Source organism: Cottoperca gobio, chromosome 6, assembly GCF_900634415.1.
Source record: "Cottoperca gobio chromosome 6, fCotGob3.1, whole genome shotgun sequence".
NCBI classification, from domain to species: Eukaryota; Metazoa; Chordata; class Actinopteri; order Perciformes; family Bovichtidae; genus Cottoperca; species Cottoperca gobio.
Window position 1 is genome coordinate 13,882,946 of NC_041360.1, and position 16,279 is coordinate 13,899,224.

The window sequence follows — 16,279 nt, forward strand, 5'->3', positions numbered from 1 at the left end:
TCCACCATGAAACCAAATGTAATAAAGTTCCTATGAATAGCCTCTACCCATTACACTGTGTTGAAAAAATAGAACATGTGGAATAGTGCTGCACCATGAGACAGTTCAGACAGATAGTTATTTGCAAAGAGTATTTTTAACATGAAAAAATCAATAAAAGTATATTTACAGCATCTTGACTCTAACCTCTAATGTGTGCTGTAAACATTTGACCTGAGAGAGAAACATAGGCTGGAAACACATGTGCTACACCCCTTGTGTCTGATTCATGCTGTATGTAATCCACCAACATTTCTGGGGCATTACTAGTCAGGTTTGAATTGGCCAATTGACATCCTCAGGCCTGACTCACTGTCAAGAAACGGTGAAAGACAAAACATGAAAATGAACAATGAAGCCATGTTCACGATTCATTATTTCCCTGGAGCTGACACCCAAATTACAGACAGTTGACAGCGATGCTTTGGTCAGTGCTTCCGACGGCAGTCACGTTATCATTAGTTAGTTACCTTGCAAACAAACGCTCGCCGCGATGCTCCCACACAAAAACCGGCTCCGAGAGGGAGAGTAAAAAACAAAAAAACAAACAAATTCTTAATCCCAGAAAGAAACGAGTGGTGTTACTGCCAGAAAATCGTCAAAAAACACCCCCTTTCCCGGCCGGCCTAGGGGAGGAGGCACATCAGCATCCATGTTAGTGACCATTAGTTAACGTTAGTTACAAGCGACGCAGCTCACTGTATCTTCCCTGTATCCTCACGCCACAGAGACGTTATATCTCATAGCTTCGCCATTTAATACAGAGGTAACTCTGTGCTAATGAACGGAGACAGAGGAGCGTCTTCCAAGGCTTGCTTCTCTCCCTCCTTCCGAAAGCAGTGAGCTTCTCACGGGGCTAGTCGCAGTCGACCAACCCCCCTTTCGCGACCGGCACCGTGCACCAACGGTGTGTGAACGTGCGGATAGCAGGAGACCGTACCAACGGTGAGCAACCGAGGGGGACGAGCGGAAGAAACGGCTAAAGGTTGAACGTATTCCAGCCTGCTTTCACTTGCCAGCTATGTTTCTCGCTGTCATCGGAGTTGCTTCGAAAACACGGGAATAATGGAGGCAAGATGTGGGGGCGGGGAGAGGAGGAGATGAGGGGAAATTTTCTGCAGCAGCTCACAGCCATGAGAAACTGCAGACCTCTCTCTCCCTAGTGTGTGTGTGTGTGTGTGTTGTGCTTACAAACCCAAACAGACATCTGTGTCTGCAGAGCACATTAATAGTCTGTCTTTAAAACAAGTGATGCACTGCTGATACATAACAATGAGCAGTATTGCCATGTGCCTGCTTTATTAAATCAATGCAGATATATGCAAAGCCATGTGTATTTTGATAGATTTCCCTAAGTCTGAAATGGTTAGCTAAAAAAAAGTTCGTTCTCTCTCTCTCTCTCTCTCTCTCTCTCTCTCTCTCTCTCTCTCTCTCTCTCTCCTCTCTCTCTCTAACACAGATCTACTTACTCTCAGGTTTGGTTTGCTTGAATGATTCCTGGCCTTCAGTCCACTGCAGCCGTTGGACTGACCTAAATTGGGCAGCTGTGTTCACCTCACACAGCTGGAGCAGCAACCGTTAAAGCCACCAAGTTGTATTGGTGTATGTACATGTATTAGAACATGAGTAGGCTAATCCCTACGTTATGAAAACAGTGAGGCCACATGTAGCACATGTACAGTAAGCACACAGATGTAATACACCTCCCGCTAAGCTGTCAGCATCAGGGATACTTGATACTTGTGTCATAAATACAGTTTGCAAATTTGAAATACGACAACCGAGTCATAGTTTTAAATTTGCAGGATTCATCTGGTATACTCTTGTTCCTAGACGTTAAGCAATACAAAGACGCAATTACATGTAATGTGTTTGACTTGAACAGTTTTCTTACTACCATAGCTTCTGCTGCAGGCTCAACATTCAGCTTAGTTTGCTAAATGTAGAAGGTCACATGAGAAATGAGGAGGTGTATCCTTTCCCCTCCCTGCTGGATTTTTCTGTTTCTGGATATTTTTGGCCTGTTCTAGACACCGGAAACTGGCCTGTCCAACTTAAACATCTCCAGATGACTATTTTTTTGGCTTTAATATATACACCCGTCCTTCCTTCGCTTTCTCCAGTCAAATACATATCTCCCTTTATTGGTAACTTCCTCAGTTTGCTATCACAAGGGCCCTGTTGTTTGACCAATGCAAGGGAGGGTGAAAGAAGGGGACAATGCAGGCAGTGGGGGAATGGGGTAAAACTGACAAAGGCAGAGGAGGAGGGCAAAAAAATTGTAGTAGGAAGATTCTGAACACTTATACTACATGAGTTTATGAATGATGTTTCTGTTTGGAATGGATGTGAGGAGCTCCAGAGAAACCTAACGAGAGGGAGATAGATTCTCAGAAAAAGCCACGGAGGTAAAGGAAGGAAGAAAGGAAGCAAGGCAGGAAGGAAGGAACGATAACAAACAGCTGGGATTTAGTGAGCCTCTCTGTCCGATGCTCATGCTACTTAACTTCCCTATACATGCTCACCTTTCAATGACCTACAGAGGGTGTTTCAAAGAAGCACAAGGTGAGAAACACTTGTAGGTGTGACATATCTGGGCCCTGACAGAGCCTTGTTATGGAGCCAGTGGGCTTCTATTCCGGGCTGAGGTGTGGTCGTAATGAGGTGCTGATCTGGTGTATTTCTATGGTGTAGGGCTCCAAAGGGGAAATATCTGGATGGGTGAGGTGGGCTTTAACAGACGGTGGGTATTAGAGTCAGGTTTTAGGGTCGAGCCGGGGAAAAGGGATGATGGTCTGTGTTGGAAAAGGTAACCTATATTGGTGGAATGTGATATAAACAGCGCTGAGCGGTTAATTGAAGCAAGATGGAGAATCTCTTTAACCCTGACTGTGGGACGCTGCGGTAGGCAGTTAAGACTGACACACACACACACACACACACACACCATGCTCTCACTCTCTGTCTTGCTCTGTCTGCATCTCTCACATATGTATGGAGACTAAACAAACACACACTCTTAAACACGTCACTTTGAGAGCAAGCATGGTCTGACACCAGCAGTCCTACGGTGATTTATGACGCTGAGATCATCGTAGCTGAATAGGCTTTATGACTCGTCGTCAATTTTAATGTAACAGTATCTGCATGTGGTGCAGATTAGATTACAAGACAAGATTCAGCAAAACACATTGTGGCTCTCGATATTCTAAAGTTTCAGTTGAATAGCTTATTGAAAACCTGATGGAAAAATAAAAGCACGGCCAAATCCATCTTCTCCATCCAGGCAGAGTGAGACGGAGCAGGGAGGGTCATGGAAAAGCAGCCAGGAATGTCTAGAGAAACGACTGACCGGGAGAGATCTGTTTTGTTTGTTTAAGTGTCTATTTGTGTGTGTGTGTGTGTGTGTGTGTGTGTGTGTGTGTGTGTGTGTGTGTGTGTGAGCTCCACCCTCCCGGCCCGTGAGTGACTTTGGGACTGAAATGTGGTTCCAGTTAGGGTGTTTTTAAAATCAGAAACACACTGGCACTTCAAACAAACTGGAGATATTTCTGTAGCCAACTCTGCTTTGTTCCCATTTTACTTCAAAGCACCATTCCCAGACTTAACCAAATATCGTTCTCATATTTTCAGTGTGTTTCACCACATTTTTTACATAGAATCACAACTTTCTCGAAAAACTGACAGATGGAGATGCTTATGAATTTCAAATCCTACATAGGCGCTTTTATTGGGAACATCCCTGTGAGGTGTTTCAGTAGGCACAAGAAAGACACCAGAAATCCTGCTATACAGTAGATTCTGGGTGATTCTAAACTTCTGTTGTTCTGAACCCACACACATCTATGTTCTGCCTCAGGTCACTGTCGCTGGCATATGCATCTCGAGGAGCCTCATTTCTCAATGAATTGCAAAGAATTAGACATCATCTCTTGGGCTCATGACAAAAAAGTCCCAGAAGGAGAACAAAAGCTGCTTCTTACATGCTCATTACACATCTATAGTTAGCTATAGATATATAAATGGGTATGTATGCAACAGCAAAGCTACAGTCATATTTTCACCAACAGAACAAACCAATAAAGATTCTCAAAGAAATATGCAAAACGTGAGCCAATGGTTTGCAACAGAGACAGAGTGACTCTGTTGGGTGTTAGAGAAGGGAAAACAAGTGGTGAAGATAACACAGGAGGGCAGAGAGGTAATATTTGTATTGGTGCAGTACATTTGAATATGTCTTGTAGTCATAACACCAACCACCTCACCTTGTTCTTCATAAAATCCTGATGGTCTAAAATTCTTGTTTTCATTCTTTTCAGAGTTCCCACAGAACGGTCACATTGTCTGATGTAAAATAATCCAAAACAAATTCTAAATAGATATGCAGCATAACTATGTCATTACTGTAACAGTGAGGAATGGAGTATTATCTTGTGCTGTACGTTTTATCTCCTTTTCAGCTGCCAACTAGTAACCACCTATCCACCTCCTCTGCTCAGCCACTGGTTTCATGCACACGTGTGCACATTCACTCACATATAGCTAGAAGGTACATTTAATACAGAAAGCTCTACAAAACCACAGCAAATGTCTCCCTTGATGACATCCAAGCAAATAAAAGCCTTTCATGGGTACAGTACGCTGACACTGCGCCACAATGTGTCTGTTTGAGAGCAAGTCACCGCTGGACACCTTTTTCATGCTACCAACAATTTTAATGTGTTTGCACTTGATGTCTTATTTACATTTTGTTGTATTCAAGATAGTCAAAAGGGATTATTCCACTATGCCTATTTCTTAAAGGAGGGACAACCTGCCTTTCTTCCACGGTTTATCATTCCTTCTCTTTCAGGCGCTGCTTTTTCTGGTCCGGCTTTGCCATTCACTAACCGAGGTTGGACATTCCTAAAATTCCAGTCCAAAGGGAGCACTTGGTTGATAATGCCATTATAAGCACACCAGTCTGTGTGTATATCTCAGTGTATGTCCCTCTCTTAAAAAGTAGCCGTACATGTACATGAAATGGATATGAAGTGGTTCAATAACTGAAGTAGCCTCTGAGGAAGGACAGAGCTCAAAGAGAAAGGAGCGAGAGGGGGAGCCAGAGCACCGACAGCCTAACAAGAAGAGCTGAGAGGTTCAGGACAGAAAGGTACGAGGGATGTCATGTCTTCAGGACTTTTATCTCAATGAAACACAGTCTCAGTGATCATGAGGGTTGATTTGCAAGGTTTGAGGTTGTCAGTGTGTGTGTGAGTGCGCGTGTGTGTGTGTGTGTGTGTGTGTGTGTGTGTGTGTGTGTGTGAGAGAGTCGATCACAGGGGAAGGATCTTTTACCCATACACCTCCTCTCTTCATCTATAATTTACACAGTGAGAAATCACCGTAGACCTGAGTGACCCTGCGTTCACTGATACTCTTTGCTATGCTTGTGGAAAGACATGGTGACGTAGAACGGGGTATTTGGTTCTGCACTCTATGTGTGTGTGTGTGTGTGTGTACTCTCTTTTAGTGTCTGTAAACCAATTGTACCTCGTTGTTTCGTCAATGGAGAATCTTCATTCTTATTGACCTCTCTTTATCTCTCTACTTTTCTTTTGGTTTCTCATAAACAAATAAACACACACACACACACACACACACACACACACACACACACACACACACACACACACACACACACACACACACACACACACACACACCTCGTGGCCTAAACTCAAGGGCACTGTGTACTGCAGTGGCCTCTATCCCCTGTCCTGTGACTGGATAGAATACCAAACACTCTAATCATTTAGCATGCTGAATATTAAACAGTCCTGTTTGCAAACTCCTATGTGTGTGTGTGTGTGTGTGTGTGTGTGTGTGTGTGTGTGTGTGTGTGTGTGTGTGTGTGTGTGTGTGTGTGTGTCACAGTCCTAATGTATTCTGCTAGCCTATTAAACATGTACCCTGAGACCAGAACAGCAGGGGAGAGGAGAAAGGGGGTTTTGGATTAAAAGCGCCCAAATCCTCTCTGTTCTTTGCTAATTTTGCCCTTGTGTGTGTGTGTGTGTGTGTGTGTGTGTGTGTGTGTGTCCTTCAGGGGCTCCAAAGACCCTCCAGGCTAATTAAGGAGACAGCCACAGAACAACATCATTCAAGGCACCGGCTTTACAGGAGCTCGGTGAGCTTCCATCCACATAATATCTCTTAGGTTTTTAAAAGCACTTACTTCTTAAGCTGAGAGGCATGGACACAACCTGCGCTGTCAGACAGACAGACACACACACACACACACACACACACACACACACACACATACACACACACACACGTTTGACCAGCCTCACTCCCCCGTGCTCTCCAACCTAAGATGCAAACAAAAGTTGTCATGGCAACTTTCTAGGAGCTCTAGCTGTCTCCACAATGCACAGTCTGCCAGAAATGTAGGGCACTTAGAGGAGGAGGCACTGTGTAAGACAATGGTCAGACACTGTAACAGGCAAAGGTATGACCCAGGGGTATGCACTTCAAGTAAAAAGGCACACAATGAATGATTCCATCACAAAGAGATTCAATCCAGCTGACAACAGTATTATGATCGTTGGAGGGCAAAGACAAGGGAATCCTTCGCTCTATAAAGTCAACCTATACCCACAATTTTACAAAGACAAGCCCCCCCTAACTCATTCCACCTCAACCCTCCCCCTGTTATGGCTCAGGTGATGCAAGAGGGTTTCTGTGCAAAAACAGTATAGGGACTGGTATATAAAAACGAGACACAAACAAAACAGCTCATTTGAACAGTGAACACAACGAGGCAAGAGATTCACAGGGGAAGAGAAGGGTAAAGCAGACATGTAGGATAGAAAGTGGGAATAAACTGGAGATGAGGCTGGCAGATAAATAGAGGAGCCATAATAAAGACTTTTCTCTCATCTTCTCCCAGGATGTAGTCTGAGGTATTTGCCTATATTTGACAGAGGACAGGGTAGAAATGGGAGGAGAGAGACAGGAGTATGACTGCAACAAAGGTCCCAGGGACAGAATCGAACCCAGGACATTGTGCTTATATGGCATGCAGTGTAAACACTTGGCTATCAAGGCGCTCCTAGTCTGAGGTATACTGATGACAGATAGAGGAGTGAAAAAGAGCTATATACCCCCACACAGGCTCAGTCCTGCAGCCTGTCTGGTCTGCCTCTACTGTGCTCTGCTGCCGGGATTTATCCCTCTATTGCTTTGGCTCAATGTGACTGTGCTCCATTACTACACACTTGATTCCTCTGAGCCAGGGTAATGAAAAATGACCCAGCTCATCTGCAGGGAGAGCCCTTTGGCAAGTATGTGTGGTCTGTGTGTGTGTGTATGTGTGTGTGTGTGTGAGTGTTTGAGTGTGTGTGTGTGTGTGTATGCACCATTCCTCCTGTCCAAAGGGAATCCCGTCATTGTAAAGGTATTGAATGTCTTCCATTTGGCCATTTCACCTCGGGGGGAGCCATAATTTGAAGGTAGGAGGTGGAAAGCTTTTGCTTAATAAATAAAAACACCTTATAAATCATGTGCCATGGTTACAGATGTGAACTGGCTTCATTTATTTGTTTTAGTGGTCGAATTATTTGTCCAAAGCTTGTTCTGTAAGTTATGGTCCTTGGAAACCTTGAAAGTCACATACACACACACACACACACACACACACACACACACACACACACACACACACACACACACACACACACACACACATACACACACACACACACACACACACACGAGTCATGAGGCCAATGTATGAGAGTCAAAATGGAGTCCTCCAGCTTTTATATTTATCTCAAAATTATGACTTCTTAAACATAATGTAGTGGCTGATCATGAGAAATCAATGATTAAGCTCCACTCCGTCAGAACACGCATGCACATTTCCCCCTCTCATTTAGCATTAATGTGACTCACACAGTACAGTCTTTACAGGGAACATACTGTGGTCCAACTATGACTGTAAAGAGGAGGCTTTAGTTGTAAACTGTGAAGTCTTGATTCGAGGAAATTAAGACATATCTGAAAGTTAACGCACATACACACCTTTAAACCTCACACACACAAAGTAACACATGTGGACAGACTGCTAGGGGATATAATATCCATACAAAAAACAGAGGATCTGGGAGTCCCCGAGAGGGATTTCCTCAGATATTCACCAGATTCTCTTAGTAATCCTGTGGGATTACTATTCTATACTCAGGCTCTAACCTCTGAACCTAAAACAATATAAGCCCTTATATCCCCATCACTAATGCCGCAGTTAAACCTATCACTTCACTCAATACAAGAGGAGCACCTCCAAAAACCTTATTTTGTGTCCGCGCTGGCCACTCAGTTGTGACTCTGGCCACGACTCAGACACACTTAGAGGATTTAGAGGGATACCAACCAGATGTATCAATAGGTCGCTCAATCGTGGCCTGATAAAACACAAGCAAGATATTGCAATCTGTGGGTTTGATCATCACATCTGAATAGTCTCTAACATGGCAACTGATATCTGGGAAAGTGTTCATATCTGGCCATCCTTTCATATGAAATCAAAAACACTGTATTGTTGTGTTTCATGCAACAATACATTGTGATTTCCCTTGCATACCTCCTGTTTTTATTTAATAATATGCCTTAAATCAGAACAGTGCTTTGGCATGACTGTCTGGTACGAGGGTGAGGGTGCAAACACATGTAATCAAGCGACTGGCCGTCCTGTACAGTCGTGAGCCATGTTCACACATTACCAGAGGAATTAGATTCTAGCGTGGCTAAGAAGCTTATGTTGCACAGTAACTAAATGACATGACACATGAGGGAGGAGGGGTGTCGTGCTTTAAATGTTTAACATGTAACAAGCCCGCAGATCACCAGGAGACTCGTCAAACACATTTATATCAACAAAATATGAACGACAGATACAATTTTTTATCATGATTTATGATTTATGGAGTGGTGACACAAAAGTGTTAGCCATGATTGAACTGTTGATGAATCTCCACAGGAACCTTTTTCTTCAGTGCTTTTTCTTATTCAGACAAACAAGCCTGGCCCCCTCTTCCTTGTTCTGTTTCACACACTCATTTAGACTCACACACTGGGTATTTGATAAACCTGGGAATGGAGCAGTGGAAATGTTTTCCAGACGAACTATGCAAATAAGACTTTATCCCCAGGGAAACACTGTAAACGGCTTCAACCACCAACAGAATCTACAGAGGGGTGTTTGTGTGTTTGAGCGTGTGCGTCTATGCAGGGATATCAAAGACAAACATGCCTCCAGCTAGTTGCAAACAAATTAGAAAATGACCAAAATAAATAAACAAAAGCGCTGGAACTATTTGAGACAATGTCCTTTCTGGCCCTCAACCCCTCCCTCCCTTCACCAAAAGTCTCTCTGTCGGTTCTGGGAAAATATTTTCTCACATACAGATCCTGAGTTTGGCAATGAGAACAAAGATGGCTGCCAGACAGGGATAGTGATCAACATTCTTCAGTAGGAAGTCACAAGTTCAACTTCAACCTACATCCAATAATTACTTGGCTGGAAAACAGGGAAAAAGGAATAAGACTGGGAATTAGTGAGGACGTGCAAATTTCCCGTCTTGGATATTTGCCTGCCTGGTACAACTCTAATTATTGACAACTGCTTCAGTGGAATCTGAACAAATGAATGATATATTGAACATGAGAGTCGGAGAGACTTAACAACCTGAAATGAGTACAATCACGTCCTGATTCAGGGGAGCTGCTGGCAGTCACAGTGGACTGCTCTTCCAAGAAATCCACTCGCTTGAAAACACCATGGTTTGACTGAGAGCCCACAGCTTATCAGACAACAAACAAAGGATGTTATAGAAAAGACACCAATGATCCAGCTCCTAGACAGAGGGAGGATTGTGTGTCTTGGTTATTTTAAACTTGTGCTGCTGTGTCTCTGCTTCGTATCACGATGGACTGGGACTCGTCAGTGGGAAAGGACTACGATCAGTGACAGAGCTATTCTCACAGGAAGCAGGACCAGATGACCTCAGTGGGAGTAAACTGGACCGGGTTTCATTCCCAAATATGATGCAAGCTAACAGAGCAGTGAAGTCTAATGAATATGTATGATTGATGTGACATAATGCTAGATTTTAAATATGTATAAATATTTCCAGTGGAATTGCGTTGCTAGGAAACAGCTTGAATGGAAATTAATTTGACACAGAGGAGAACGTACTTCCTGTCAGATACTGTTATTAGCAAGCACTCTAACAGGAAATAAACTTGGTCTATGTAGGATACAAGGATGTTGAACACACTGAGGATGAGCTTTGCTCAACAACATGTCACTTCACATTCTTAAGAACAAAATGATGGCTTGTATTAAGTCTTGTGAGTTACAGGACTGTGATGATTACAGGTAAAAAGGAATTCTGGCAACTCAGGGGAAGTCCAAGCACCTGTGTTTGCTATTGTCCTTACCCCTGCTTACCCATGCAGGATATCCTGCAGGTGGGATGGGGTCGGAAGGGGGGACCGGAAAAAAAAATGATACAAGGTGATACAAAGATGAAATCAATGCGAATGGAAAGCAACTTAAGAAATGACACAATGCAACAATTACCTAGAGACGCTGTCTAACACAACACAGCAGAGCACTGCCCTCACACGCCTGACCGTACTAACCCTACTTAAAGGGTTATACCACCAGAGGAAAATGTGTGACTGGAGGCTGTTGAGTCAATATTACTCAGCCTGATGTATGAAAGTGTGAACACGCGGTTGCCTTCTCTCATGAGACATAAGCGTGTGAGCAAACAACACTTCACAAATGTTGCAGTCTGCTGGGTACTGTAACGCCACAGCTCAATCACACAGGGCGCTGGTCCACGTAACATGCAAAGTGTAAATTGATCACCTCGACATATGTGTCACACACTGGAGCGCCAGTAAAATATCTGGGCTGGTGTCCTGATTGAGTATGTAGGACTGCTGGTGAGGGGTGTCTTCTCCAGTGAGAGTTGAAAAGGGAGTAGAGAGAGTTAAATAAGAGATGAAGAAGTAATTTAAGTAGGGGAAAAAAAAGCAAAAATAGCGCGTCAGAGTGACATAGGGGAACAGGTTTAGGGCAGAGCACCGGAGTGGAAATGTATTTTCAGTTCAGGATGAAAGAAGAAAGTGGAAAATGAGTGGAGGGATATAAAGATTAAAATATAAAAGACAAAGTGAAGTCCCCTCTCCCTCTCCCCCTCTTCATTGTGTGTGTGCCAATTGTGTGTGGCTGGGTATCTCATTAACAGTTATAGAGGACGCCAGGCTTAGAGGCAGTACAGTGAGCCAGGGATATCCCCATCCTGAAGCCTGACCCCTCCTTCCCTACATTTGCAACTCCCTCCACTATTATGTGCTCCACCTTGGATTGTACCATTTCATCAGGCCAGGGGGAGATATTGTTTGTTGCTCATCAAAGCACTCGTCCAGAGGATGTCTGTGAATGGGCTGAAAGACCTCTGATTGAAAGGAATTTTAGTGTGGCCTCTTTCAGACGTTTGTGCGTCTTTAAACCAGGAGGGGGGGGTTAAGGACAGGTTTGTCTTAGGGAGGTCTGGTCTGTTATTTCAGTTTCCTCTTATTGTGTTGCCCTCCCTCAGGATGCTTAAACATAGGAGCCACATAAAAACACATCTGAAGACCAAAGTTAAAATAACAATCCAGTTTATTCCCCTCTTGAGAATAAAGGAATTAGGGCAAAAAGACAGGAAAAGGCAGATGGTGTGTGTGTGTGTGTTATGTTTGAGTGCATGTACATGTATTTAAGTTACTCCATTGGTGATGTAGGATAGTTTTGTGCTACGCAGTACAGTGTGTGCAACAGAGTCTCTCTCTCTGTGAGCCTGTTGCGTTTGTCCTGGTAGTGCCAGCTGCACACAGGGCAGGTGAGACGCCTGGGGAATACTAATGGATCCATGAAAGGCCTGAGTACCAATTCAGACATGGTGAAGAGAATACTGATCAAGCAATTTGCTGAATCACAGCAACACAAGGCCCAAAAGACACAGTTGCTTTAAATAAAAACAATTGAAATAACTCTTTCACCGGGGAAACTGTTCTCTGGTGACACATTTAGTGCGTCACCAGAGTTAGATTAAATGTGTAAGGCGATGGAGGCATGGTGACCGACCAGACAGCCTATAAAACAGTGTCTGTGTGTGTTTTCTGTGCAAGCATCCCCCTTTTCACATAGCCACAGAAAACCTTACCGGCTCAACAGCTTAGTTACCGACTCCTTTATAGTGACCCTAGCAACACAACTTCCTGTTAAAGCTCTGCTTCCTGAGTACAAGAACAACTACAAAAGGAACACTCTACACAGGGGCAACAATGTAAAACAAAGCTTTCTGAACTCTCCGGGACAACGCTCCACTTGCACCTGAGCTGTGTGTTATAAAACTATGTCCGCATGTGTGTCCTATTTCACTAGCAGGAACACCGACATAACATCTAACCAAGTTCTGTACTCCATGCTTAATGAAACAAATCAGTCATGTTTAACCCTGCCCCTGTCTCTGGCCCCGGTCTATCGCCTGAAGGACACACCTGGCCTTCAATACATCATCTGTCCACTCTGTGCCTCTCTCCTTTGGTCGAAGGCCTTGACAGAAGTGTGGAATCATTCATTTATAATTCCTGTACCTTTTATCTGTCTCTCGCAAGTGGCACAGGTTGGTGGTTACAAATGTAATCGCTGCATTAAGTAGTTGAATGAGATGCACATCTAGTTTATGTTTGTTTTGTGTGCATGTGAGGTGCAGCCTACCTGATAGAGTGGTCTTGACGCACACCTATGTGTGTGTAATAGATGCAGGGGTGCAGGAAGGTTCCTTGCATGCACACGAAGGCGTCGGAGGGCTGTTGAGGTGAGAGTCCACAGCAGACCCTGCCGAGTGCAGACCGCCTCGTCTAGACCCAACAAGACTGCCTCCATTACTTCCCTGAACACACACTCTCTGGGATGATGAGAGCCACAACTCCAGAGGTATGTACAGTATAGCAGTATGAGCTGATATCAATAGGATATCCACAGGTACATTTACAAACCTTTATTTGCACAGGTGAGCCATTACAAGTCAAATCCATAGAGACCCAGGTAATTAGAAATAATTAGCCTTTATTGTCCTCCTGATGCCGCCACCTAGCTCCACGAGATAATAGTTAGGTCATCTCCAGAGGTAAGCCACAGAGAGACAGGATAGTCTCCTCTCCTGCCTCTGTCCCTCTCTGTCCTCTCAGTCTCTCTGGGATTCAGCGGTCGGACGTCTGCTCAAGGTCAAACCCTGTTGGTCCTTCTGTCCCAGTCCCACACAGCTAGTGGCCCCTGCTGACTCTTTCTCTCGTCTTCCTCCTCCCTTCTTCTCACTGAAGCAATGCACCCTCCGTCCGTTGGTCCGTCCGCCACAAACACAAACATTCCCACTAAGGAAATGCAGCCGGTCTCTTAGTCTCCCTGACTGGTAGTTGTTTTTAAAGCGATATGCACTCTCATTCGCAGCTCGCATGGAGAGCAACCACTCCAGAACCGGAGAGATTGGCAGACGACAGCACTCTCACTGTCTCACTTTTCAAGGAGAGAGGGGCGTGCTTACAGGTTGCACGCCTCCTCACACACCTGATCAGAATGGACACTTTCTGTATGATTGAAGAAGACACTACATGCATAAAATGCTAACATTTGGTCTCTAGAGTCATGAGTTTGCTACTTTATAACAACACTGGGATTGTAGCCAGAATATTTATAAAAAAAAGGAAACATTTTTCCTCTAAACCCATTTTCCCAGGCTGGAGTATGCTGACATGACCCGTTAACATTCTTCCAAAAACAATTCATGAATGTCTGACCCATCTGCTGCTATACAAATCCATTATTCTTGCACCGAATGTGCAAAGCATAATATGATTAATTTACGTCAAACTGGATTGTTTATTTGAGGAATCTACAGTGAAGCTTATCTTACATTTGCTTAAACACACTCATTTGCAACAATGGCCACATGGAGGCAATACAACCCCCACATACAACCTGTGCCAAGCCTACAGTCTGTGTGTGTGTGTGTGTCCTTGCCAGTCCGTGATAGACTCTTGGCTTAACAACACTGTTTAAAAAAACAAAAACACAGGCACATACGTTTTCTAGCTCCAGCAGCCATGTCTTGATCTTCTGTGTCACTAAGAGTTTCTTATGTTAGTCTAAACATTTTAAAAGAAAAAAGCTGAAATATGAACCGATTCACTTTTTCCACTTTCCTCTCAGAGCCTTGATCAATATAGAAGATTCAATAACTCTGAACCATACAATAATTCTCTGCCTTCCTACTAAACCAAATATGACTGTAGGAGGATTAAATGGTCTTTCTTAGCCCACTCTGATTCATGGAGGGCTTTATCGATGCAAGAGGTCACTCCTGTACTGCTGAGTTACTGCTAGCGCATTAATCAAATATACTGAACAAACCTTCTATCTTTCTTTATCTCTCTTTCATTCTATATTTTCCACAAATGGCTAATTGAATGGATTGCATTAAGTTCACTGCACATCCTAATCCCCAATAATGCAATAAGCTTGCTTCTTTTTAAATGTAGACCTACTTAATTTCACCAACCACTTCAAGACCCCTCATTCCACAGCACCACTTTTCTCATCCCTCTATCGCAGGGCCTCAAGTTGCCGTTGTGTCTTGAGAAACCCATGAGGAATGTGTGGCATTCCTATAGTGTGAATTTTCCGAAATGAGTCAGGGTTTGGCCGGAGCTACACATGAAGACTGGAGACGTTCACCTCCCAGCCACTGTAATTTATGAGGGGTGTAAATATTTGTTGTGGTAAGGAGGGGGGGGGGGCGGGAGGTTAGGTATGACAGTACACTGTTCCCATGATTCTATGTGCGTGCAATGTCCCACTGAATCCTGGGAAAGGTCACACAGGCCATGTGATGTAAACAGTCAGCACAAGAGGGTCGGCTGTTACCATAGTAATAAGACAGAGAGAAGAAGACACCGTTTGAGATTTTACAATCAGCCTTGTGATTGACAGGAATTGTCAGCCCAACAGTGAGAAAATGTGTGTGTTATTTCATTCTTTCTCACACGCATTCATCCTCATATTGATGATGAAAACTTCAAACCTGTACCCAGTCAGTTGTGAGGTCCTGACACAGACAGGAAACAGGAAAAGGAGTCTTGACTTCATCTCCTGCTCTCAGTATTATCTTCCATTTCCCCTTACTTTCTCCTCTCTCCATCTCTCTCTCTCTCCCTCTTTCATCTCTCCCTCATATCTCTCCCCATCTCTCAATCTTCCTCCTGCTCTCTGATCTCCACTCAGGCGTGTTATATTTGAGTGCAGGCAAAGTCAGGGAGAGAAAGAGAGAGAGGAGAGAGAAAGAGAAAGAGAAAGAGAAAGAGAAAGAGAGAGAAGAAGAAAGAGAAAGAAAAGAGAAAGAGAGCAAGAAGAGAGAGAGGAAGAGAAAAGAGCGAGAAAGAGAATACTGAGAGGGATGATTAGAGAGCTCAGAGAGGAGATGAGAGAGAGAGAGGAGAGAGAGACGGAGAGCAGTGGAGGGAAATGGGTCACAGACTCTATAAATTCACCAGAACATTCTCAGCTGAGGCACTATGGCACACAAATTTACAAAAAGGCGCTCAAGAGAGTAGAAAGTGCATATGACACACAGGAGAAGTTGGACAGGTACGACTGCTGAATTACTTCTGACTGTAAACCTGGCATCTTTTGCAGGCTATATATTCTTATAGGCTCATTTGCAGCACACCCACCCATCCACACACCACCACTTTGACGGACATTGTAAGTGGCATACGTGTATAGACCCAGTCTGAAATTCAATTCCGATCAGTTCAGTTTAATGTGATTGTATTAGAGGTGCAAGCAGGGAAATCAATAACAGAACCTAACGTGGCTCGAAAGGGGGATAAAAGCAGGGAGCTTCTTTATGTCTACGTATGCGTGTGTGAGAATGTATGTGCATGAGCTTCAGTTTTCATATGTGCGCTTGGAATTCTTAAAAAATACTGTTTAGTGTGCATGCATGCAAAGAGAAACCCCCACGATGACACAAAACCTTTGAAGTATCAGGACTTGTTAGACTCTTAAGTATAGAAGTTGACCTAGTTCACGTGTTATATGCTGTAATATGTTATACACACATCCACAAAGGGGTGTGCAGTG

General features: G+C 43.8%; 1 protein-coding gene across 6 annotated transcripts in view; it reads right to left on the reverse strand.

Moving 5' to 3' along the window:
• frmd4a (FERM domain containing 4A) overlaps positions 1 to 16,279 on the reverse strand; it is a 101,708-nt gene that overhangs the window by 36,608 nt on the left and 48,821 nt on the right. The window contains exons 1-2 of one of the 6 annotated variants that reach the window (XM_029433535.1): positions 13,138 to 13,471; positions 12,857 to 12,999 (exon numbers count right to left, since the gene is read on the reverse strand). The exons of 3 other annotated variants lie outside the window; for them this stretch is intronic. In XM_029433535.1, the coding sequence (XP_029289395.1) occupies positions 12,857 to 12,999; positions 13,138 to 13,176 (182 nt within the window). In that variant the 5' untranslated portion in view covers positions 13,177 to 13,471. Of the gene's footprint in view, positions 1 to 12,856; positions 13,472 to 16,279 lie in introns of those variants that run through there. 2 more of the 6 variants (XM_029433536.1, XM_029433539.1) reach the window with 2 other exon arrangements.